The sequence below is a fragment of the Peromyscus leucopus genome, chromosome 3 (genome assembly GCF_004664715.2).
Source record: "Peromyscus leucopus breed LL Stock chromosome 3, UCI_PerLeu_2.1, whole genome shotgun sequence".
NCBI classification, from domain to species: Eukaryota; Metazoa; Chordata; class Mammalia; order Rodentia; family Cricetidae; genus Peromyscus; species Peromyscus leucopus.
This window is the reverse complement of record NC_051065.1, coordinates 72,575,794-72,602,896: the sequence shown is the minus strand read 5'-3', so window position 1 is coordinate 72,602,896 and position 27,103 is coordinate 72,575,794. Positions and strand designations below refer to the sequence as shown.

Here is a 27,103-nt window from a genome sequence, read left to right as displayed (position 1 = left end):
TTTCTTCCCAAACTGCTGGGTTTATCCCCCAACTTATTTTGCTAATTTTGAGGAAGACTTCTCAGCAATTTGCAAAGCCTGGAAGAACATTCTGGTGACAGCAGCCCTGAGAGACAGGAGGTGTAAGCCTTAAATGAGTTTCTTTATAGTCAGATTATTGTTGCTTAGATAAACACACGTTCTTTTATATTCAACACAAAGACATTTAAAGCAGATCGTTGAGTCTTCTGTAAACAAGGTTTCCAATTATTGGGAAAGAAAAAAAAACAAAGCTTTTATAATCCCTCAGCAGCTGGTATATGTTAACTTTATACTTAACAGAAATAATTTTTAAAACCTAATTTAGGAACCTCTTGAGTGAGGCAGCCAGACTGCTGGGTTCTGAGATAGACATCAAATGTGGGAGAAAGGGCCTTTGATGGGAGATTAGAACTGGACATACTGGGGCAATTCCATGCACAAAAATTAAAGATGGTTAATGCCTTTCTAATTAGAAACCAAAGGTCTCTGCTGAAAAGGAAATAAAATAAAAGCCCAGGAATTCTCATTCTTATAATTCAAAGTGCATGGTATAGACTGAAAACTGAGCACATCCAAATCCCTACTTCTTTCTAGAACCCAAAGCCGCCTTCTCCTCAGGGCATCACTTTAAGCCCTCTGAACCTGTGACTGAGCCCTGAGAGATGACTCTCTCCTTTCTTCAACAGAATGTGTAATAACAATCCACTGTCTGGGGCTAAAGAAATGACCCAGTGGTTAAGTGTATCAGCTGTTCTTGCAGGAGATCTGTGTTTGTTCTCACCCACATGGTGGATTATAGCTCTAGTTCTAGGGGATCTGAGGTCCTCTTCTCAACTCCATGGGCACTACATATATGTGCTGCACATACATATGGGAGGTGAGAGGCTGATTAATTATTTGTCTAGGATGGACTTCAATGAAGTGAAGATTTCCTAGATCTCATTAGATAGGCAGCCACAGAACACAAATCACAATGGGGGAAGATGTGATGTCTAGATTTCTTATGGGCACATTTGAAAAGGACCAGCGATTATACCCAGAATCACACCCATACACTGTGTCCTCCCTTGAACATTGGGCCTGTGCTTCTGGTTCTGATCTTCTTTTCAGGCCTACTGACCCCTGATCCAGAGCATCCCTAAGGGCAGGGCTTGGAGAGGCAGATGCTGTGGGATGGTCTGTATGTCAAATTGCTCTGATTGGTCAATAAATAAAACACTGACTGGCCAGTGGCCAGGCAGGAAGTAGGCAGGACAAGGAGAGAGGAGAATTCTGGAAGTAGAAGGCTGAGTGAGGGAGACACTGCTAGCCACCCCATGACAAGTAGCATGTGAAGATGCTGGTAAGCCACCAGCCACGTGGCAAGGTATAGATTTATAGAAATGGATTAATTTAAGATATAAGAACTAGATAGCTAGAAGCCTGAGCCATTAGGCCAAACATTTTAAATAATATAAGCATCTGTGTGTTTATTTTATAAGTGGGCTGTCAGACTGCCAGGGTTTGGTGGGACCTGGAGAGAAAACTCTCCAGCTACAGGCAGAGGAGGAGACATATGTTCCTTTAGTACAGACACGTTGGTCCTCCCAACAAATAGGCCAGGCAGAGGCTATCATCCCGTATGAACAGGCGAAGGCTTGTAAGGCTACGTTACTTGAAGGTCATGAAAAGGCATGAGGGTGACATACTAACCAGATGCTGATAATCTACATGGAGAGGAATGGCAATTTCCAAAGCACAGAAGAAAATGCAACAACAGAAAACATTGATTCCTCTGGAATCATTGGATTGACACCCCCCCCCCCCAACACACTGTCAAAATCTCCAGTATTGTCCGTTCCAGCCCCATTAGAGTGGCTGGTATAGAGAGTCCACTCGAGACACTTGGTGTCTCAGCATCTCTGTGAACGACTTCGCTCAGGGCTCCTGGGCACTGTCATAGGAATGCCCCCTCTCCCATCCTGTGGTGCATCCTCTTAGACACTATTCCAGTTGTCTCTTTCTATGTCCACCATTGTGAATCTGTTCTGGTCCACCAAAACAGTATTTTCACTGGCGGTCCTGTCTGAACTGTCCTTGTCCCCAGATCTATGTTTTAGAGTGAGCCAGAAAAAGACAATCCTCATGTTGTTCCAAACCCTTCACAACTTCCTCATTGCTGGAGGGGAAACCCACACAAGCTAGTTGGTTCTCCTTGGACCTCTCCACTGAAAAGCAGCATCTCCTCTACTTCACTGCAAACGCTGTACTCAACCCCCACAGAGACAAACGCCTCCTTCTTCCTTATCTGTGGCCCCTAGCTCTGAATCTTTAGGTTCGAATATCTAACCTGAAATAACTGCAGAAGCCAGAAAAGTAAAAAGGGATCGTGGGGCGTGGGTGGGACAGGGGTGGGGTGGGGGATTGTGTGGAGCTCTAGGGAGGAGGATGGGAGGGCACAGGAGCTATGAAAGGGAGAAAATGGAGGGACTAACAGGGGAGAGGAGTTGTATAGGGTGAGTGAGAAGGGAAGATATATAACACTAAGAATGTTTGAAAAAGTCATAGGGAAATATTATTTTATAAGCTTACTTAAAAACAGACTCTGTGTGCATGCGTGCGTGCGTGCGTGCATGCGTGTGTGTGTGTGTGTGTGTGTGTGTGTGTGTGTGTGGTTTAAATGGAGTTACCCTGCCAGCATTTCCATCCTTCTGATACTTCCTGCAAGCAGGTGTCATGTTTTAAAATAAGAAACCTTATAAAGAGAAATACAATCCAGGATTTCCATCATGGGCAGAAACGTCCTCTCAATACATCTGACCCTGCATCTTTTTGCTTCAGTTTATGCCTCTTGCCTCGCTTGGGTCTCCAGTGGAAACGAGAACCCAGACTCCTCTCCAGAGAACAAGGATTGATCATTAAACGCGATCTTGGCCCCTGATTGCACGGTCTTCCTCACGCTAAATAACCCTTGTTCTCGCAGACCTTCTAAAAAGCTCCACTCCAGCCCTCAGTTCATCTCCCTCGTTCCTCTGAGCTGCGTTAAATTCTCCACGTTCCTCCCAAGCCCAAGGAGCTGGAGCTCCAGGAGAGATGCTGCCCGCTGACTTTGGGGGAGTTAGGGGCAGGTCGGTGAACACAGTTGCCTAAGTCCTCTCTCCTCTCAGCGAATTCTTTCCTTCAAAGCTTAATGCATGCACAAAGAAAGAGAAAGGAGGGCTGATGGAGCTTAGGCTGCAGTGGAAATGAAAGATTTGTTCGGTAAGTGTTAATCTCTTTTGCAGAAACAGTCTATTCTGGAGGGTGCTGAGACAAGTCCCTGCAACCCCTGCCCAATGAAAATTCAATTCTGATGATAAACTCACTATCTATTAAGTTCTGTATGTACATTTGTGGCTTATATTTTAAGATAGCTCATCTCTTTATCTGCATTGCTTTCTTTCTGTGTGTCTATCTCTTTGTTTCTCTCTGTCTCTCTCTCTCTCAGATCAAGTCTTTCCCTTGGAGATAATACTGCTCCCTGAGAATTCACGTTCCCGTGAGCTATTCATGCCTCCAGAGTGCTTTCACATGTGTTCTTGCACCAGGCTGGTGGGCTGTGTGCCTTTGCATCTTTCTCATAGGGCAGGAAGCTGCAGCTCAGAGCGGGTACCAGTTTACTCGAATAGCTCAATAAAGCCAAGACTGAAGCCCAGCCCCGATTTCAGGTCTGGCACTCATTTTTCTATATCACAATGATTCTCTAAAATCCAGAAGCTTGTTCTGTTATTTCAAAAAACAAAAACAAAAATCCAAAAATCCAATACACTGCTTCTAGAGTAGGCTTTCCCCCAAGAACTCCCCAGAAGAGTAATAAATAAAATAGTGAGAACAGTTTCTTGTGCTTGTCCTCACTTCTGATCATTTTGAATTCCACAGTACGGACTCCTGAGCATGGCCTGTGTACTTTCAGCAGCTTTTACACTGAGCCTGTCTCTTGTCTGTCAGGGCCCGGCACCCCAGAGAATAGCTTCACATCTCAGCCTTCTCTGCTTGCACAAATTGTCTTGGCTTTCTTGATGCTTTTGTGTGAAAATCTTCATACATTCGGTTGAGGATATGAAAGGTTCAAAGGGCTTCACAGCAGACCTATGTACACGTCACTGGCATTCCATAGCATTTTGAAGCCTATCTATTTGTTCATCCTTTATTGCCCATCAATCCAACTTTTAAAACTACGTATTTCAAAGTGGAGGACTTCACACTCTTCTCTCCAAACGTTAAGACACAAGTCATTAGTCAGCTTCAATGGCTCCTAGACTTTTGATAGGAGGTGACACCAGCTTTGTTCCTGAAATTAAAACCAGTACAGTTTACATGTCCAGGAAGAGTTACCAATGACAACTCCACCCAGCCTTTCAGCCCCCACTGAGCAGCACTGGTCACTTCTGCTAGCAGGCTGCCACCAGCAGGTGAGGGAGAAGGGGAGTGGATGCCTGCTTCTTGCTGCTGTCTTGGTCTTTCTGCCAATGCGCGTGCGCTAAACACAAAGGGCAGGCTGTTCCTCCAAATGGCTGGGGGGCGAAGTCCTTCCTCAGCTACAGGCTGAAGTTTCCTTCTAGCCTCGCCGTGTTTGGGAGTGGGCAAGAATGAACCCCGGCACTTCCTGTGTACAGCTGCCAGGTCTGTCTCTAATTTAACTGCTTCATGTGTATCAACTCATTCTTCAAAGTTAATGTTACTGTACCATTAGTGGTCAGCAAAGTTCTCTTGGCAGGGGTTGGATTGGCTTTGAGAACTATATAGTCTCTGTCTCAAGGACTTGGTTCATTCTACGCTTCCTAGGCCTTTCTAGCTAATGGTGAGCCAAGTCCTCTGTTTGTGTGCAGGCCTCTTGCTGCATTGAGTAGAAGGCATCTCTAATTTTTAAGCAAGATATGCTGAGTCAACTTAAAAGTCAAGTTAAACTTATGAACTAAGGCAGAAAGTGGCTGGATCATATACGTAATCAAGGGAGACTATAGGAACACAAGTGAGCCTTTTATGCATCCTTAGATGAGGAAGTATTGAAGACATACCAGTCAGCCTGTTCTTGAGAACCTACGGAACCTCGAGGACCACAGCCGAGCAAAAGGATACCCAGGGAGTGTAATTAAATGCTTGGTAGAAATGGCCAGGGAGACACTGGAACAATTCATCACACAATCGATGTGTAATTACCTAACAGGACACAAGGTGCTGGATGCCAACCAATACGCCTTTGTGAGGCTTTTCCTAGGCTATTTAATTTCCTTCCACAGGAGACAGGGAGATGACAGAGGCTATGTAAATAAGAAGGAAGCAAGAGATACCATCTCTAAAGTGCAGCTTGCTGCTCTGTCCAACAGGACCTGGAGAGAGGGTGTCTTTAGATCTGATGTCAAGCAAGACGGAGACTGTGAAAGGGCGCAGCCAGAGGAAACTGCTCACCATGGCTCAGCCAACAGTATGCTGGAGAGAACAGAGAAGTGGGAGCTGAGGCCAGGGTGGGGGTCTGAGAGCATCACTTACGCACCGGCTTTTATTAGCAAAACAGTCACGTAAATCCCAGATTAGGAGCTGCTCATTAAGCACTAAGTGAAGGAGTTAGGATCTTGGGGAGTGGAAATGCTAGTCACGGTATTCCTGGCACAGTCATAGGAATTTATTATTTTTATTAAGGCAAAGGTTTTCTCAAAGCAGAAAGAGATCTTGCAAGGGTGTTTTATGCATAGTCACTGATAAAGAAAATATGTGCACTATCCTGAAAGAGGTGGGGTTCATAACCGAATACTTAAAATATGAATAAACATGACTGTGAATCATTAGATGTGAACCTGAATAATTCTGTTAACTTTAATACACCAGTGGTACAATGCCAGAACAGGTAGAGGGCTAAGTCAGGCACTGACCACAGACCATATCCACACAAGGGTTTGCAGTCGATATCTGAAACATGAGGGAGTCTGGGAAAGCTAGACCTAGCAAAGAAGAAAGGCAAGACAACTTTAAAGGGTGGGAATAGCATCTAGGAGGAAGGCTACAGAGAAGAAACAAAGAGGGCCATGGGATGCCTGGATGTCTGCTTTGAGATCCACGAGAAAGCTAGCACAGAGATGGTCCACCAGATCAGCAGGCCAAATAGTTTTGGTTCCTGTGTCCTCAGGATGTAGGGAAGGTGTGGATAGGAAGCAGAACAAAGCCAGAACAGCTCTGAGAGCACTGGTCCTCACACTTGAGACAGGTGGCTGGCCTCCAGCTCCAGCTCCTGATTCAGCAGGTTCAGGCTGGAACAGACAATACGCATTTCTGATGGGTTCCCGGGTGATGCCCTCACCTGGCCCTAGAAGCACACTTTGAGAGGCACTGCCCTGGATGCAGACTGTCTGGTAGGAACGTGGTCTCACCTCTCCTGTGCTGTCTGTCCTGTCCCCATGGGAGTGCCTCAAGGGACAGGAGAGAAGAAGCTATTGGGCCAGGGCTCAGGGCACAGGCAGTGCCTTCCCTAGCACCAGACGACCGACTATAAACCAACAATCAGGTGATACGTAGGGTCATCATATTAAAGTTGGGACTGACTAAAACTGCACCATCCACATTTTTCTGAGGGAAAATAGAGTCAAGATTTGAAATTGGTTTTCAAGCATTAAGACGCTTGGTTAGCTAGACCACATTCCCCTAGGAGATATGGCTCATCAGGGCGAAAGTGCAACCTGCCTTAGTCAGCGCGACTTCTCTATCAGTTTAACCAGGAGAGCAAAATTCTGTCTTCAAATCCTTAGCAGTGTTCTATTCTTACTGCTCTTGACTCCTCCCCTCAGGCCGCTCACATGGCCGAGCTACAGCCTGGGCTGATGTTGGAGCTTCTCTCTCTCTCTCTCTCTCTCTCTCTCTCTCTCTCTCTCTCTCTCTCTCTCTCTCTGTATGTGTTGAAGGTGTGGCTCATTTGATTTCTGTTTGTATACTTTATCCATGTATGTGGTAACTAACCTGCTCCCTCCACAAAGGCATTAATCCATGTACCAGGGCGCTGACCTGCGGCCCAGTTTCTGCTCAGAAGCCCCACTTGTCAACATCGTTACAGCTGGCAGGGACATTCAAACCACAGAGGCAGCCTGAGGTTGGCTTTCTGAAGAGCAGCGATTTTGTACTGGGTCACTCCTGAGGCCTCGCCTCATTGAGAGGGGGAATGGGATGGGATGGGTCATGATGCCCCAGGCTAGGGAAGGGTGGCAGACACATGCTGTGGTATATGGTAGTTCAGTTGTTCTTTCTTTTTCCTGAACAGTGAAATGCACCATGCTAGTGTGATGGTAGAAAAGGGGCGTACACATATCCCAGTTCGAGTTTAAGAAACGGAAACCACATGTGATGTTAAAGAATCTTCAAAAAACTTTGCCCGTTATGAGCTGCTGTGTGAGTGCCCCTCCGTTTTCCTCAGCCCACTTTCAACTCAACTCCAGTGTGGGTACACTGCTGTTCCGCTCCCTGCTGGCGCTCCAGCCTGTTTCCACCTCTGTGTCCCTTAGCTCTGAGTTTCAGAACCGTACAACAGCTGGGCCTCCAGAACTCAGGCCTGCCCTTTGTGAGTTCACCTTAAAATGACTGTGTAGCTCCCAGATGCACCCGAGGGTCTGTATTAGCGTTCAAAGCATTCCAAAGAGAGTGAATTCTTCTTGTTTGGAGGGGAGGGATATGCATTTGGAGAGATCAAATTATTTTTTATTAAGAACTTTCTGTTTAAAAATAAGCACAAGGGGCTACAGACAGCTTAGTTGGTAGTGTTCTTTTTTTTTTTTTTTTTTTTTTTTTTTTAGGCAGTGTCTCGCTATGTAGCCCCCTGGCCTGGAACTCACAGAGGTCTGCCTGCCTCTACCTCTCAAGTGCTGGTATTTGGAGGCATTTATAGCCATGCCTGGTCAGTTGGTAGAGTTCTTGCCTAGCATGCATGGAGTTGTGGGTTTGATACCCAACAATGCACAGGAGCATGGTGGCACATGTCTGTAATTCTGTGACTCAGGAGGTGGCAGCCTGAGAATGAAGAACAGAAAATGATTGCTCAAGTCATTTGCACTATCTAGTGAGTTCTAACAGGCACAGGGTCTCAGGAAAGGAAAGGAAAGGGAAAAGAAAGGGAAACGTGTATTAAAATCTTCATCTTTAAGAGGAAAAGAGCTCGTATGTCAATTCTTCTGCCAGACTATAGTCAGTCCAAGAGCAAAGCAAGTCTGACTAAGAGCAGAATAACATGAAGAAAGGAGGCTGACTGTGTTAGTGAGTTAGATGAAAGACGAGGAGGAGAGCTGATGGGAAAAGCCCTTTCTTCTTAGTTGTGTCAATAGTAAGAGGGAAGAAAGAGACCAGTGCAGAAAGCCCAGGATGAAAGGAATAGAAATGCTTCTACCAGGGAAGCAATTGCCTTCTGATCACTACACATAAAGCCAATTAAAGAGCAACGGGATTGATTTTTGTTCCTGGCTTGTAGGATCAATTGCACGATTTTAGAACTGTCCCAGCTCTGGGTATCTGTGTCTGTAGAGTGTTGCAGCCTCCCAGAATGCACTTTGCTTTAAAATATTTATTTTCAATGATTAACCTGGAAAGCAGGAGAATGATGGGATAACAGAAAACCACAGAAAACCGCTTTGAGTTACTTAAATCTGTGATGTCAAATGGATTGAGTTTGTTGAGAAACATTTGGCCAATCCTTATGACTTGTTCATATCTCCCGGGCACTCTTGAGACAAGACCAAAGCCTACAGCCCAGGATAGAGAAGCCGAGGTGCAACTACTGAAACCTTAAAATGCATGACGAAGAATGCTTCTGTGGGCTGATTCAAAAGACAGTTTTACAAATAAAAGGGAAAGGCTGAAACAGGCTGTACAGAAACTCCAGAATGAACAGGGAGTGTCCCTGAAGAGGAACAGGACATTTAAGTGATGCTTAAAAAGCATTCGATCCCCTGGCAGGTGAAACAGGGCAGTAAGGAGTGACTGCAATCGAGGAAGGGCCAATGTTGCCTATGCCCCTGTCCCATCCAACCTCTGACAGTCCAAAGAAAGGCCGATTCTGGTCACAAGTGCAGGGAGCCTCAGCTCTACAGTTGACTTTTTCATTAAAAGAATAGTTTTCCCAAACAGATTATTGTATGGCAAGCGAGCAGGAAATGAGGCTGTATAGAACAGAGAATGGTTTGAAATGATAGCCTGCCTTTTTATTTCCCTTTTGGAATTGCCTTTTGTAATCCTCGATTCTCTAGGCAAGCATCAAAGTGGACAAAGGAGACTGTGGCATTTATGTCACAAGACCATTTCTGCTTATGTGGGGTGTCCTGAATGCAACGCCAGTGAAATCTGACTTTAAATTAATCAGGCAAAAAATCTTGACATTTTGGCCTTTTGGATAAGACCAGAAAGAAACCTGGACCATCCCAGGAAACAGTATCAGTCTGGGTTTAAGTAAGCACCTCTATCACCAAAAGCCCAACTCACCACCCTGGCAACAGCACTGGGGACCTGATAGGCTCTTAGCAATCCTCTGAGGATTTGGAATTCCTTACATTACCAATCTCTGGCCCCTCCGCATGACTTTTCTCTGTGTTTACTGACCACCCTCTGTTGTTTGGCTGTTCCCAAAGCCAGGGATGGACAGAAAAGATGGGGATCTCTGGAGCACCCATCCATTCTTCTACAGAGAGACGCGTGATGATTAAATATGTTAAGAAAGCATTTCAGGAGGCATATTAAACAGGTTATTCCCCTCTTATCTGTTTTTTTCCTTGTCTTTTTGTGTGTGTGTGTGTGTGTGTGTGTGTGTGTGTGTGTGTGTGTGTGCTTCAGTCAACCATGGTCTGAAAATGTTGAGTGGAAAATTTCAGAAATAAACAATTCAGAAGCTTAAAGTAATTTGTGTTACAACATATTGTTAAAATTATTCTAGAAGTTGTTAATCATTTAGTATGTCTAACATATAAATTAAACTTTATTGTAGGTAAGTAGACCATATGTAGGGGTCAGCACCCATCACTCTTCTGGACATCTACTAGATGTCTTGAAATGTATCGTTTGTGGACAAGAAAGGCTCACTGCAGTAGAGACAGAGCAAATAGAGTGGTAGGCCTGGGCTTGGAGGAGCTTATTCTCAGTGGGGTTCATGGATGGCCTGGTACAAAGCAACACTGAATCTGAGACTCAGACAAGCAGAGATCCTGGGATGCATCAGAGAACTATCTGGAAGTGCTAAGACTGAAGGAGAAGGAGGTGAGGGTGGGGAGTGGAAAGCCAGGATTTCTGGAGCTATGTTCCTAAACGAAGTAGGCCTGGTCCTTTCTGAAAGCGAGGCTTTCAATGACCTGGGTGCCACACACCTGCAGAAGCCAGGCAGACAGATGGGTAGAGGTCTTGGAAGCCCTGGAGAGAGGTCTCAGTTAGAGAAACAAATTTTGGAGAAAAATTTCTGCACAGTTCCTGCCAGACCACCCAAGCATACACTTGGTAATTAATAATAAATGCTTATGAAGTGACTGATTGATAATTCATGGAAAGAGCAAGTGAGACTTTTGTTTCCTCAACAATGTTTTGAATCTCTTGGCAAGGGGTGTTCTGGAAATGCCTGTAGAATGCCAGGTGCTGTGGCGGCTCACTCACTGCAGTATTAATTTACAATGATGAATCTTGAGAAAGCAACAGACCGTTATTTCCGTGGCTGACTCTGACGGGCATAATTGGCACCATTGTTCAGCTGCTGGTACCCTCTGTCTCTCATCCTCAGAATCTTCATCCTGGGCATCGAGCTCTGTTCCTTATCACTGGCACTTCACTCTCACATTCAGAGACGACTGTCATCACCCCAATGGTCCCCAGTGACTGTCTCAAAGCCTGCTCTCTATAGGTGAACCTGCCTTGGCTCTTGCACATTAACTGAGACCTGGTAGGTGTCAGGTGCCACACTAAATGTTTGTCACATTTGTTGGTTCTGAGACAGATGGCATGAAATTGGTGGAGCAAGAAGTCAGGAGAAGTCCACATGTGCCTCTGCAGCTGAGCTTCCCCATTCCTGGCTTGGCTAGCTCTTCAGATCTTGCCTGTGGGGTCAGCCTGCACTCCTCATCTAGCAGCTCAGTGGAACCCATCAGGCCAGTGGTCCTGTGGCTCGAGATTGGTTATCAAGCCAGGCTGACCTGAGATTGATCCTGGAGTCCCAGGGTCTCCTATCACTGCCACTTTGGACTTCATTTTGCATTCATGTCGGTGTGTCTGGCTCCAGGGAAGCTGAGGTTCCTATTCTGAGAGATGCATAGCCTGGGGAGGTGTAATCAATGAGAGAGGGGACAGAGACTATAAGGATGTGGAGCCATCCAGCTAGGGACCAGGGCGGAGGGGCTGGGAGGAGATTGGGCTGGAGATGAAGACGGAGGGAGCAGAGCTGTGTGGAGAGTTGAACCAGAAAAACATGTACATCAGAAGTCAGTATTCTCTGTTCAAACAAAAAGCCTTATGAGTTAGTGAACATGTTACAGGAGCTTCACTCTCTGCCCATACAGTCCACTGAGGAGATGTTCTGTCTTCATTAGGTAGGATCCCCCAAGGAGGCAGGTGCATACATAACAAGGCAAAGTGATGTTTAACTAAACAATGTCTTTAGCAGGAGCATCCCAAAGGAAGTTGGGCCTCCACCCTTAAGAGGTTAGGTCCTGGGAGGCCCAGGACTCAGACAGAAAGTACAGTTAATATAACACTGGAGGACAAAGTGAACCAACGCTGGGCCTATTGTTACCTTTAAGAACTGCACCTGTTCCCCTAGAAAAGTCTACCCTTTATCACCTGACACCTGCCTCACTGGCTGGCCACAGGCAGCCTGCTGGGGAAATGGAGTTGATGGGCTCTCACTTCACACTAGGTTTCGTGGCTGCCATGGGATATGGAAGTTCTAGGGCTCAGCTACCTGTGGACCAAACACCAGACGGCAATCATGTACTTGAGCAAAATTAGTCATGGTGGAGAGATGAGAAGCCTGGTTTAAAATGCAGGGGAAGGCTTAAAACCACATATACATTGTATCCCTGCACGCAGCTGGTGATGAGGACCGCATGGCGGATCCTCAGCTCCCTGAAGGTCTGAAGAGCATCACTTGAAATCCAGGAAGAGTTTCTGTGACATGAGAATATACCTATTTCCTTTACCCAAAGGAAAGCTGGCATGGTTGTCAGCATTTTGATTCTGTCTCTTTCTATCTCTATCTCAGTTAAAGCCTTAAACACACACACACACACACACACACACACACACACACACACACACACACACAGTCATCATTTTGTTCTCCTTTATTAAGATACTCCTCAACATGCCAATAGCCAAGTTTTTTGCTATAGTTCACAGTTCACACACCTGGACACACAGTGCTCCAAACACGTCTGCTGACAGTGAACACCGACCATTCACTGCCCTTTCTGGTTTCAGGCACTGGTGTTGGTGCTCAGCTTTGCTAGCGAGCCTCTGTTACTGCCTCCAGTGCAGCTCCTAATTATATTTAAACTCTTAGTTGCATTCCAAATTTCATTTGATTGTATGCAAGAGTGTATGTGCGCCTGTGTGTTCCTGTACATTGCTACATGCATGTATGTACATATGTAGACATGTATGTGTGGTCCAGAGGGCAATTGCAGTGTTGTTATTCAAGATTCATCTACCTTTCTTTGAGAGAAGGTCTCTCAATGTTCTGGAACTTACCAAGCAGGCTAGGTTGGCTGGCTGGTCAGGGAGTGCCAGGCATTTGCCCATTTCTGTCTCCCCAGTGCTGGGGTTAGAAGCAAATGCCATCGTGCCTGGCTTCCTTCAGCTATGTTCTGAGGACTGAACACGGGTGTGTGCACTTACAAGGCAAACACTCCCAACAGCCATCTCCCCAGTCCCACCCTAATTGTATTTTTTCCTCAGACATCTCAAAACTGCATCCTACACATAATTCCTTCATGAAGGGACACTAGATGAAAAGCAGCAGTGGGTGGATTTCAGTAGCCCATTTCATAATCTTGTTTCACTTAAAGCAAATTATCCTTTCTCTTATGTGAATGTTCCTGACTTAAGGGTGACACACTGAGGAGCCGGTGACAAGATCAGGCCACCAAGTGAACTGGAAGTCATCTTAGACTTTTCTCATCATCATCCGATCTTCTCTCTAGTGACATTCCCGGGATGAGAAAGTCTAGTCTCTATTAAAATCACGATTCCTTGATGAATTTCAGCCCCTTCCACAGAAGTAAAATTGTATGTATAAAACTGGCTAACTTGTGACAAGGTAACTGCGGAAGGGCGATGAGGTAGCCGTGGAGACGGGGCTTTGCATGTACCAAAGTCTTTGAAATGGCTTCAAAACCCACCGAGAAATCCCTGATGTTCCTTGACGAGTCTCAGGAGTGTGGGGACGGGGCTCCTTGCCTTGCCAGGGCCCACAGAGAGCTGTAAAAGCATGCTGCTGTTCTATATTTAACTAAAGCAACAGCCACAGAAACCAGGACCCACCAGCCTTTGGTTTGAAGGGTGCTAGGTGGGCTATACACACACTGGTCGGGATGTGAATAGAAAACAGAACCTTGATCTCGCTCTTCCAATCTCGCTGGTACCCCAAGTGATGAACAAGCTGATTCATGAACCAGGGCAACGGAAACTCCTGTGAGCTTGGTGGGATTTTTATAAATGAATATATTCTGAAAGCTGTTTCCAGGGTTGAAACATATTTCCTTCCCACAAATAGCTTTATTATTTTAAAAAATTCAAGTAAGCAGCTGCTGACTCCCCGTGGGAGGCCATACCTTGTTGGAGGAGGGAATGGCGGGATGGGCTGGAGGGGCAGGAGGAGGGAAGAGAGGGGGATCTCTGGTTGGTATGTAAAATGAATAAAAAAAATTCCTTAATGAAAACATTTCAAGTAAATATGACAAAACTATATGATTTGCTAACTACAGGTACTGGAAATACCCATGTATTTATCAGTTTTGTACTGTGTTTTCTAAAAACATTTCACAACTGACCATATTAAAAGGATCAAACATGTCCTCCTACACCTGGTCACATGTCACAGATGGAGCGGTCAGAAGCCCTAGAAGGGAAGCCACAGCTTTTGCTGTGCTAAATGGCCATGTCGTAACCATCAAATTGCCTTCTAAATAACTGCTGTTGTCATCTTTGGCTAGAGAGGCTTTTTTCTAGGTAGGGGGAGCATTAACTGTAGGGGCTCCTAGCAGGTCAGATTGTTAAACTTAAGCGATCATTGAATGCCAAGCCATAAACGGGACATCTGCATCGCCCCTCCAAAGCTCAGGTAACATTGCTGGAGAGAGGGTGGCAAGAACATAAGAGCAGGGACAAGGGGTGGAGTGTTGTGAACAGTCTTCTGGGTGTGATATGACTGCTGGGACCCTTGGTCTCATATCGTCGCTGATTACCTGCATAAGACCTCAGGATCTGCATTATTAAATGGTCCCTAGGAGAGCGAGAGTCATCTTTCCATAGTATTATAGCTTTCCATATGGTGCCCAGGCTCCTGTAACCAACCCTAATGAAACTAGCCAGGATGGACATACACACACACACACACACACACACACACACACACACATACACACACACACACACACACACACAGTGAGGGTGGGGCTAGTTGGGAAGAGGAAGGAGATCAGTGGGATGGGGACAAGAAGGGATATGGGAGTGAACACATTATATACATGTATAAAATGTCACAATGAAACTCATAATTGTATTCAATTAATACACGTTAATAAAAAATCCTTAAAAGAGTCAGAGCAACTATGATACAAACAACCATGTTACACATTTTGTGGTATTTACAAAGAGCTTAGTTTGTCTCTTCATTTGTTACAAACGCGAGACATTTGATTCACAGTTTGTAAAAACCAGGTATTGAGATAACATGGAATTTCGAGACATAGTTATAAAGATATTCAGTTTGGTGACACTGTGCCAAACATTAATAGAAATCACCCCCCAGGAAACTCGAAGTCCCTCCAGCACCAGCGGTACTCCGCTGCCAATTCATCACACTTAACAAGGTGTACTGGGAAGAGCTGAGTACCGACCTCCCGGGGACAAATGATCCTCTTGGGACGAGGCGCCTCTTGCTGCAGCTGATACACTGCCAAAAGGAAAAAAAAAAAAAAAGATGATTATAATTAGGAAACCGCATTGCCTAAGCCACACACCTTTACATATTCCCTGCCAGATTCATCCTCAGGACCACAGATAGAACACAACAGCAGCAACCACAAAACCAAAACAACAACAACAACAGAAAACCCAGAGTACAGACACATTCTTCAGACTGGGCGAAGTCAGAAGTCAGCTCATTTATATGGAAATGAGTTACGGAATGCAAACCAGCAAAATTGATTTTTTTTGCTCTTATAAAGCCAATTTAGCTTCATAATTGTTGCTGGCGTTGTTCAGTCTATGGCTTTCTTGGGAGGCTAGATGCAGGTAAAATGCTTTTGATTATTTTAGAGATGAAATTCTGCTTGTGAGTACCTGGGTGTAGGATGATATAACAGGCTCCATGAATTTAAATGCTGATGGCTCCTGATGTAGCTAGGGAAGAGCTGGTACCGGGGAATATCATTTTCTGAAATATTACAGTTATTCACAAAGACATTGGATTCTGTGAGTGAAGGAAATACCAAGTCTCCCTGTGTCTGTGTTTTTCTATGTCTCTGTCTCTCTCTGTCCTCCCCTGCCCCCGCCCCTGGCCACACACACACACACACACACACACACACACACACACACACACACCTCTCCACCTTTGCCCTGGCTCTCACTATGGATTCTCATTCAATTCACCACTTCCCATCTGCTGCCTTTTCTCTTTCCTGGGTGCTCTCACATCTTAAGGAATAAGTATCTAAACCTACTTAAATGGCAGGTATGCATCCTGGTTAAATTTTTATCCACTCACAAACCAGGGTCATCAGGGAGGAGGAATTTAAATTGAGAAAACACCACCGTAAGATTGATTTAGGAGCAAGTCTGTGGGGGCATTTTCTTGATTAATGACTGATACGGGAGGGCCCAGTCCACTACGGTGGTGCCACCTTTGGGCTGGTGGTCCTGGGGTGTGTAAGAAAACAGTCTGAGCAAGTCATGATGAGCAAGCCAGTAAGCAAGCACTCCTCCATGGCTTCCGCTTCAGTCCCGCCTCCAGGTTCCTGCCCCCTCCCCCTACTTCCCTTCAGTAATCAACTGTGATCAGGACATGGGAGGCAGAGAAGCACTTTTCTCCTCAGGTTGCTTTCGTTCATGGCATTTTGACCTCAGCACTGGAGTGCAAACCGGACACAGGCCTGCACAAAACAGGTGACTGCATACAACACAGCTCACCAGACAATTACCTGGGCATTTCCAGACCACGAGGAGGGGGCCTTCTTCTGCTGGACTGCTCTGAGTCACCCTCTCCATCCCTTCCTCCCTGTCTAGGCAAGCACTCTACCACTGAGCTGAACCTCAGCCCTGATTATTCTCTTTAAGGGAACGGCTACCCTATGCCAATTCTTTCAGACTCTAGTGCCATGAAAACAGAGGTTGGAAACAAACCAAGTTAATCTTATATGCGGAACGTTGAAGAGGAAGAAACTAATTTTAGACAGAGTAAGTCTATAAAAAGGTAAAAACCTAAATTCTATAAGGTATTTTAAGGAAACACAATAAATAATACAAGTACAGATTTCCTATTTAATCTTGGTCCTAAAAATAAAACAGAAGAATCTTAAAGGAGAGGCAGCCAGAGTGTGGATACAGGCATGAAAACTATGGGACTTCATCGATCATGACAGCTCCCTAGTGCCTTCAGCTCAACATGGATGTTTTCTTACCCAATTAGATGTGGATTCCACAGTACCAGCATAGAGCAAACTAGGTCCCCCTTCCCAGTGTTAGAATCTGCTATATTTCCAAGAGTGAGCTGCCCATGTGCATAAGCCACCCAAGGAAAAACGCACCCAGGTATGGAAAGACAGCAGAGCTCAGCATAACTTCTTCGCTCAGAAAGACACCAAGTAAGACAGCTAAAAGAGATGGCCTCCCACCAACCGACTCTAATTTGAAGGAAGAGCCTGCAGGTCCCGATGAAGCAGTGTATGGAACGGAGGCCCCGGGGGGATGATGAGCGGTGAGTCCATGCCGCTGTCAGTCTGTGGACTGCTTGGTCAGCACCTCCCTTTTCCCTGGCCTCTGAGGGACTACCCTCTCATCTTTCCTCATATTGGGGTTTGTGGTTTGCAGGTCTCATGCTGCCTCCTCTTCCTCTTCTTCCTCATTGACTACAGGGGGAGGGGTACCCAAGGCTGATTTTAGACCATCTGCAGGTCCCATTCCCCCTCTCCATCCCTCAGACACTGGCCACATCCAACACTTCATGTGTGACTTACATTTCCAAGGCTCCGTCTCTACTCGGAACCCTTCCTGAAGTACCAGCTCATACACCCAACATCCTAGAGGCCTGCTGAGTGGCTCCCAGGGCTTCACCTTCAAGAGCTGAGTGCCTGGTCCAGTACAAGGCCCCACATGCTCTCGCCTCACCACACACCACACTTGTTTCTTAACCATGTTGTTTCCTCTCTTTTTCCAGACACACAGTGTTCCCTTCAACCTTAGGACCTTTGTACACACAGCACCTTACCCCACGCTATCCCCCATCTTCCCTCTGTATCTCCAGTTCTCTGCTCGTCGTCATCATGACTTCAGTTCAAATATCAACTGTGCTCAGCCATCTTATCCAGCTCTCTAACAGCACATTGAGGACATCGGCTCTTCTGCGCCCTCACAATGCTTGGTCCTTCCTTCGCATGGCTTGTCTCACTAGATAATTACTGTAGTAACTGGGGAGAGTTTTGAAGAGGATTGTCTCTCTTCCTGAGTCTCCTGAGTCCTGACATGAGGAAAGTGACTATGTTTACTTTTGTCTTCTACCTCAAATATTTATTGAGGTGCTGTGCCCGTAAATCAAATCAAATCATACCCTTCTGTGAGAAGCCGGTCATATTTTGTGAGGAACCCAGAAAAGAGAAATATTTGCATGAAACAGGACAGCAAATGCAGAGCTGGCAAGATACAAGCTCTTCTAACATCGGGAGGGAATCGCTGTCTGAGCTCTGGTGCACCTCATTGTAGAAACCTGGCTCCTTCAGTGAGGACTGTGGAGCTCTCTGGCCCCGATATGGATTGGTGTTTAGATGTTCTATTCAGTTAAAAAAGCAGGGTTAAAACACACACACACACACACACACACACACACACACACACACACACACACACAGAGTACACAGAGACCACTAGCAAGGGCCTGTCCTCCCTCCCTGACTCCATTCCCTGTGGACTCCAGGGAACCTCATGTCAGACCCAGCTTTCATCCTTCCTATGGACCCTTTCAGCACCCCCTTATTAGTCCATCCCCAGTCCTTTGTGTTAGCCCTCAGTCCCTGGAAACACATTCCACCAGGGACTCCCAGTGGCCACAGATGGCAGGTTCTCAGAAGCACTTCCTGTTAGGCAACCCACAGCCAAATACACAGTGGAATAAAATGATAAAAGCAGTTCAATTCGTGAAAGTAGAAATAGAATCACTAAAGAAAAGCCAAACCGAGGAAAACTGAGAATGAAAAATTCAGGGAGTCAATCAAAACACTCAGAGGTAAACCTCTCCAAGAGATTACAAGTCGCGGAAGAGAGAATCTCAGGCACTGAAGACCAGAGAAAAGAAATGTTTACCTCAGTCAAAGAAAATGTTACATTTAAAAAACGCAAGCACCAATATCAAGGAAATCTCAGATACTATAAAAAGAGCAAATCTATAAATAATAGGAGTGGAGGAAGGAGAAAAAAACCTTATCAAAGGCACAGAAAATATTTTCAGCAAAATCATAGAAGAAAATTTCCCTAACCTAAAGAATGAGGTACCTATAAAGGTACAAGAAGTATACAGAAACCCAAACAGACTGATCTAGAAAAGAAATTCCCCACGACACATAATTATCAAATTACTAAATGTACAGAACAAAGAAATAATAGTAAAAGCTTCAAGGGAAAAGACCAAGTAACATATAAAGACAGACCCATTAGAGTAACACCTGACTTCTCAGTAGAGACTCTAAAAGCCAGAAGGGGTTGGACAGATGTTCTACAAACTTGAAGAGACCACAGATGCAGGCCAGACTACCATACACAACAATAACTTCAATCACAATAGATGAAGAAAGAAAAACATTTCACAATAAAGCTGATTTTAAGCAGTATCTATCTAAAAATCCAGCTCTATATAAGGCACTAGAAGGAAAACTTTAACCAGAAGAGGTTAATCACACCCAAGAAAACACAAGGAATAAATAACTCCAATCAAAAGAGAAGGAAAAACTCCCATACCATAACAACAAAATAATGGGAATCAACAAACAGTGCAATCAGCACACATAACTCTCAACATCCATTCAAAAACATTCAAAAACAAGATCCATCCTTCTGCTACATCTAAGAAACACACCTTACCATAGAGCATAGATATCACCTCAGGAAAAAGGATGGAAAAAGATATTGCAAGCAAATGGACTTGAGAATCAAGCTGTCATAGCCATTTTAACATCTGACAATATAGACTCAAACAAAAACTAATCAGAAGAGATAGGGAAGGCTACTATATACTCATCAAAGAAAAAATTCACCAAGAGGATATTGTCGTTCTAAACATTATATATGAAATACAAGAGCACCCAGATTCTTAAAAGAAATACTTCTATGGCTAAAATTAAATACTGACCCTCACACAGTGATAGTGGGTGACTTCAGTACCCCACTCTTGCCAATATACAGGTCATCCAGACAAAAACTAGAGAAATGTTGCAGCTAAAAGTTGTCATTAATTGCACAGACCTAGCAAATATTTACAGAACACTTCACACAAACATAAAAGAATATTCCTTCTTCTCAACATCTCACAGAACTCTCTCCAAAACTGGCCACAATACTTGGTCACAAAGAAAAGTCTCAACACACACACATGAAAATTGAAACAACACCCTGCATCCTAACAGATCACCATGGGCATGAGCTGGAATCAACAGCAACAGAAAACTTATAAACTCATGGAACTGAACAACTCACTACTGAATGAAAACTGGGTTAAGATAGAAATCAGGAAGATAATTAAAAACTTCATAATTGAATGACAATGAAAACACAACATATTCAAACTTATGGGTCACATGAAAGTGATGTTAAGAGTCAAGTTCATGGCACTAGGTGCCTACAAAACATTCTGGCACTTAATGGCATAGCTGAAGGTTCTAGAACAAAAAGAAGAAATCACACCAAAAAAAGTAGACAGCAAGAAATAAACTAACTCAGGGCTGAAATTAATTAAATAGAAGCAAACAAATAAAAAAAATACAAAGAATTAATGAAACAGAGTTGGTTCTTTAAGGAAAATCAGTCATATTGATAAACCCTTAGCCAAATCAAACAAAATATGGAGAAAGAGGATCCAAATTAATAAAATTAGAGGGAAGAGGAATATAAGGACATCTAGAGAATCCTGAGGACATACTTTAAAAATCTGTACTTCACCAAATTGGAAAAATCTAATGGTAAATTTCTTGGTAAACACTACCTACTAAAGTTAAATCAAGATCAGATGAGCAATTTGAACAGACCTATTTCCCCTAGTAAAATAGAAGCAGTAATTAAAAGTCTCCCAACCAAAAAGCTTAGGGCCAGGTAGATTTATCATAAAATTCTACCAGATTTTCAAACCATAATTAATGTCAATACTCTTTAAATTACTCCATAAAATAGAAATAGAAGGGACATTGTGTAACTCTGTGAGACCACAATTATCCTGACACCCAAACCACATAATGATATAACAAAGAAAAAATTACAGATCAATTTCCTGTAACACAGATGTAAAATTCTCAATAAAACATTTTCAAACTAAATGTAAGTACACATCAAAAAGATGATATACCGTGATCAAGTAGTATGTTGTCTAATTTTATGACAACTCAATACAGGCTAGGGTTACCTGAGAGGAGGGAATCCCAATTGAGAGAATACCTGTATAAGATTGGGCTATAGACAAGCCTGTAAAGCATTTTCTAAATTATTGATTGATGGGAGAGACCCAGCCTCCTGTGGGTGAGGCCTCCCCTGGGCTGGTAGTCCTGGGTTCTATAAGAAAATGAGCTGAGCAAGCCATGGAGAGCAAGATAGTAAGCAGCACCCCTCCATGGCCCCTGCATCAGCTCCTGAATCCAGGTTCCTACCCTGTTTGAGTTCCTGCCCTGATTTTATTCAATGATGGACTATGGATGTGGAAGCATAAGCCAAATGCAAACTTTTCTCTCTAAATTGCTTTTGGTCATGGTATTTTATCATAGCAATAATAACCCAAACTAGGACAAGTAGGATCATACCAGAGATGTAGGGATGGTTCAACATACATAAGATATTAAATGTATCCCATCATGAATCCACATGATCATATTATTAGATGCAGGAAAAGCCTATGACAAAACCCAACATTCCTTCATGATAAAAGTCTTGGAGAGATTAGAAATATAAGGAACATATTCAACATAATAAAGGCAGTTTACAGCAAGCTTACAGTCAACATTAACCTAAATGGAGAGAAACTCAAAGCATTTCCACTAAAATCAGGAACATGGTTGTCCATTCTCTCCATACCCAGTCAATATCGTGCTGCTATGAGGACCAGCCTTCAACAGCTCTGGAATTGAGGGGGAGCCATGGAGTCGGTGGACTAGTTACTCAATTTGACTTTTCTATCTGAGGGAATAAAACTTAACTCTCTGGGGCCAGAAAAAAAAAAAAAAAAAAGGGACATGGACACACACACACACACACACACACACACACACACACACACACACACCCCTTTACAGTCTCTCATCTCTCTCTCATCTCCTTTATTTCTTTTCTTACCTCTTATCCAGATGTATCCCTTCTGTGTATTCTTAATTTTTTTCCTTACAGCTTATATATCTCAGCAAAATCTTTCAAGCAGTACAAAAATTACAATGTGGTTACATTGTACTCTTTAAGTGAATGATTTGAATACAAGTAAAAAACAGCATATTTTCAAAAACCCAAATTATCCCCAAGAGCATACATAAATTCATGTACAAACAACTTGTTACAGATTAACAAAGTGTAAGCAAGCAGGGTGTTTTTCTCAGCCAGTTCTTTTACTGGCAGGCTACATTTTGCAATTATATTGCAATTTTATTATTTATCTCAAAGGACAATCTTATAAAAAAATCTTAAAAGAATCACAAATCTAAACTTTTATATATGAAAAACAGTCGGCTCTACTTTAAATCCTCAGGGTGTATACCCCCTCATCAACAGTTTTTTATATCAAGAAGCTGAAGGCAGAAATGGGCACAAGGAATTAATCATCACCCTTAATCACCAATCCATGCTAGCAAGAAAGGTACATCAGCCAGCAATAGCTAGGCTGTCTTTGTTTTCGTTCCCCGATCTCAATGAGTCCCTTACTCAACTATTAAAAGTGTGCCTTTCTAAACCTTAAATTGTTCCCCAAGACTTTTCTACCTCAAAACCATTAATAACAACAACAACAAAAAATCTTAACCTAACCTTAAGTCATTATTTAAAGCTTTGTTTTAGCTATGATGCTCATCAAAACCTGTGAACACATCTCCCAACATTAAGATTGAAAGAACTTGAGCTAGCCTAATTTCCGGGGGACTCAGTTGTTTTCCCTAATCATTAACCCAAGCCACAGTCTATACAGCTACTTAAGAGAAACTCGTAAGTCCTAGGTGCCTGACACTTTTTGCTCTTACTTTCTATCCTCTGCAGCCCCTGCTTTATCAGGGGCAGTGGCAACACTATATCCTGCCTTTACCTATATTAATTTTCCCACTAAACTAACCTCTATCATAATCCCTTATATAACTATTTAAAACCCTTAATCATCAAAATTTTATTTAAGCTAGCACTATTATTGCAAAAAATCATTACTTCAATTAAACAGTACAGCTTAAGAGGAAATCATCTTCATCATAATCCACAAGTAAAAATGCCCAGCAGAACAGGATATTTCCATGAAATAATCACAGTACATTAAAGGCAGTGGGGATCCCCACACCCATTCACACCATGCCAGATACTAGAGAAAAACAGCAGCAGCAAACATGTAAAGGCACATCAGTAGCAAGAGACACTCTGGAGCTGAAGCCCTCAGGGTCTTGCCTATTTGAGATTTGCCCATCAGTGCCTTGCATCATGGTGACATGAATTCCTGAATCTTAATTACCACCTGCTGCTCCTCTGACATGGCCACCAGCAACAAAATACTTGGAGTTTTATCTAGAGCAGTAAGGCAAGTGAAGAAGACAAACGTGGATACAAATCAGAAAGGAAGATGTCAAAGCATCTTTATCTGTAGATGATATGATTATATACATAAAGAACCCTAAGAACTCTACCAGGAAACCCCCACAGCTGATAAAGATTTTCAGCACAGTAGCAAGATCTAAAAACAAAACCTACAGAAACCAGTAGCCTTCCTATATACAAATGACAACTGGAATGAGAAAGAAATCAGAGAAACAGCACCTTTTACAATAGCTTCCAAAAACATATCTTAGGGTAACTCTAACCAAGCAAGTGAAAGACTTGTATAAGAAAAAATATTAAGATATTGAAGAAAGAAATTGAAGAAGATATCAGAGGATGGAAGAATTTCCCATGCTCATGGATCAGTAGGATAGATGTAATGAAAATAGACCTACCAAAAGCAATCTACAGATTCAAATGCAATCCCCATCAAAATTCCAACACAATTCTTCACAGAACTTGAAAGGACAATTTTCAGCATCATATGTAAACACACACACACACACACACACACACACACACACACACACAAAAAAAAAAAAAAAAAAAAAAAACCAGAATAGTTAAAACAGTCCTGAATAATAAAAGAACTGCTGGATGTACCATCATTCCCAATCTCAAACTGTACTACAACACTGTAGTAATAAAACCAGCATGGAATTGGCACAAAAGCAGACATGTTGATCAATGGAATAAAATTAAAGACCTATAAATAAATCTGCAGACCTATGGACATCTGATTTTTTATAAAGAAGCCATAAATACTGAAACAAAAACAGATAGCATCTCTAACAAGTTGTGCTGGTCAAACTGTATGGCTGCATGTAGGAGAATGTAAATAGATAAATGCTTATCACTCTACACAAAATTCAATTCCAAATGGATCAAAGACCTCAACCAGAAGGTCAGATAAACCAAATCTGATAGAAAAAAAAAGTGGGGAATAATGTTGAACTCATTGGCACAGGAAGCAACTTTCTGAACAGGACACCATTAGCACCACCACTAAGAACAAAAAATAATAATAAATGGGACTTCATGAAGCTGAAAAGCTTCAGTATGGCAAAGGACAAAATCATTCAGACAACATGGCAGACTGCAGAATGAGAAAAGATTTTTTTATGAACTACACATTCAATAGAGAGCTAATATCCAAAATATATAAAGAACTAAATAAAACTAACATCAAGAAAATAACCCAAATAAAAATGAAGTACAGCTCTAAATAGAGAATTATCAAAAGATGAAGCACAAATGGCTGAGAAACACTATGTTCAACATCTTTAGTCATCAAGGAAATGAAAATCAATACTACTTTGAGATTTTTATCTTACATCAGTCAAAATGGCCAAGATCAATAAAACAAACGACAGCTTATTCTGGTGAGGACGTGGGATAAGGGGAACACGCATCCGAGGCTGGTGGGAGTGCAAACTTGTACAGCCACTATGGAAATAAGTGGCAGTTTCTCAGGAAACTGGAACCCAATCTACCTAGAGATCCATCTATACCACTTTTGGGCATGTATTGAAAGGTGCTCCATCCTACTACAGGGACACTTGCTCAGTCATGCTCATTGTTGCTCTATTCATAATAGCCAGAAATCAGAAACAGCCTAGATATCTGTAAATAGATGATTTGATAAAGAAAATATGATGCATTTACACATTGGACTATTATCCAACTCTTTAAAAAAAATGAAATTTGCAGGTAAATGGATAGAGCTAAAAAAAATCATCCTCAGTGAGGTAACCCAGACTCCAAAAGATAAATATGATATGTATTCTCCTATATGTAGATGTTAGCTGTTAATTCTTTGAAAAGCAGGCTACAATCTATATAAGTACAGTGGTTTTATATATAGTAAGGGACTAGGGGGAAGAGAAGGATCTCCCTAGGAAGATGAAATAGAATAGATAGTTATGGATGGAGAGGGTAGGGGAAGACTGGATTGGAAGGGTCAAAGAGGGAGGGGGAGGGAAGAGGAGGTAAGGGAGGGTATATGGGGAGGGACAGATAAAACTAAGAGCCATTAGAGGGGTTACATGTAAACCTGTTACTGTAGAAGCTTCTTAAAATATATACATATGCGGTGGAACAATCTTTGTGCACTGTAAATATGTAGTTCTCTCATTGGCTAATAAAGAGATAACTGGCCTATAGCTGGGCAGGAAGAGATTGGGTGGGAGAACCAGACTAAGAGGACACTGAGAAGAAGAAGGGCAGAGTCTGAGGAGTCACCAGCCAGACTCAGAAGCAGCAGCATGAAAAGTACATATATGATGTAAACAAGCCCTAGGACAGCACATAGATTAATAGAAATGGGTTAAGTTACAAGAGCTAGCCAAAAAACAAGCCTAAGATATTGGCCTAGCTTTTATAATTAATAAGAAATCTTCATGTGGTTATTTAGGAGCCAGCAGTCTAGACGAAAAACTCTTCCTACACATGTACATGAAAGAAATCTAAACCGAATCACCAATAACAGGGAGACAAAGCCCCAACTAGACATCACTCACCACCAAATGAAACCTCCAGTGTTGGGAATGGTTTACATCTAGTTGGGTTCTTCAACAAAGGGGCCCCATAAGAACCCCCAAGCAACCTAGGCTATTGCCAGCGTTATTGGTTTCTCTCTACAAACTGATCATAGGGCCCTATTGCTAACGATAACCCCTAGATAATTCACTGAATACACAGAAGTCAAAGCTAGTGCCTACCTGAAACCTTTACTCCTACTAACTAGCGTTAATGGTACTAGAAGGTACTCTGCATGCTACCAGAGGAAAACAGGTAATCACCAACCCACATACAAAGGCTTGGATCTACAACAGTGATCTATCTGCATGGTATGCTGGTGTAATAGAGGCACAAAAGTTATAGAAGTAACCAATAACTATCTGCTGTGGGATGTTCTGTATGTCCTGTGGGAGCCCGTTCTTGGGTTCCTCGTGGCTTTACCCAGCAGGTCCGCATAGAGGATGATTAGGACCACTAGCCTGAGTGCAGGTGTTTGAGATGGTCTGCACTTGGCTGTGCTGTAGGATGGTCTGTATGTCAAGTTGCTCTGATTGGTCAATAAATAAAACCTGATTGGCCGTGGCTAGGCAGGAAGTATAGGTGGGACTAACAGAGAGGAGAAATAAAAAAAAACAGAAAGGCAGAAGGACTCACTGCCAGCCGCCACCATGACAAGCATCATGAAAAGATGCCGGTAAGCCACAAGCCACGTGGCAAGGTATAGATTTGTAGAAATGGATTAATTTAAGCTATAAGAACAGTTAGTAAGAAGCCTGCCACGGTCATACAGTTTGAAGCAATATAAGTCTCTGTGTTTACTTGGTTGGGTCTGAGTGGCTGTGGGACTGGTGGGTGACAAAGATTTGTCCTGACTGTGGGCAAGGCAGGAAAACTCTAGCTACAACTATCTGATTGGATTTATAGCCCAGTTTATGAAATGGAACCCAGACCCAACACTGTTTAAGTGCCCACAAACCTGAGACTTGATAGGCCAGAGACCTACAGGATAAACCAAATATTACTGTTCAGCCATACTCATAGATCAGGTTTTTTTTTTTTTTTTTTTTTTTTTTTCAGCCATCATCAGAGAAGCTTCTTCTTGCAGCAGATGGGAACAAATACAGAGACCCACAACTGG

At 43.1% G+C, this 27,103-nt stretch overlaps 1 protein-coding gene across 1 annotated transcript in view; it reads right to left on the bottom strand.

Annotated features, from left to right (window-relative positions):
• The window catches only part of Chn2 (chimerin 2), a 277,548-nt gene that overhangs the window by 101,158 nt on the left and 149,287 nt on the right, over positions 1-27,103 (bottom strand). Inside the window, exon 3 of the mRNA XM_028864129.2 lies at positions 15,099-15,154. Within this exon, the coding sequence (XP_028719962.1) occupies positions 15,099-15,154 (56 nt within the window). The remainder of the gene's footprint in view (positions 1-15,098; positions 15,155-27,103) is intronic.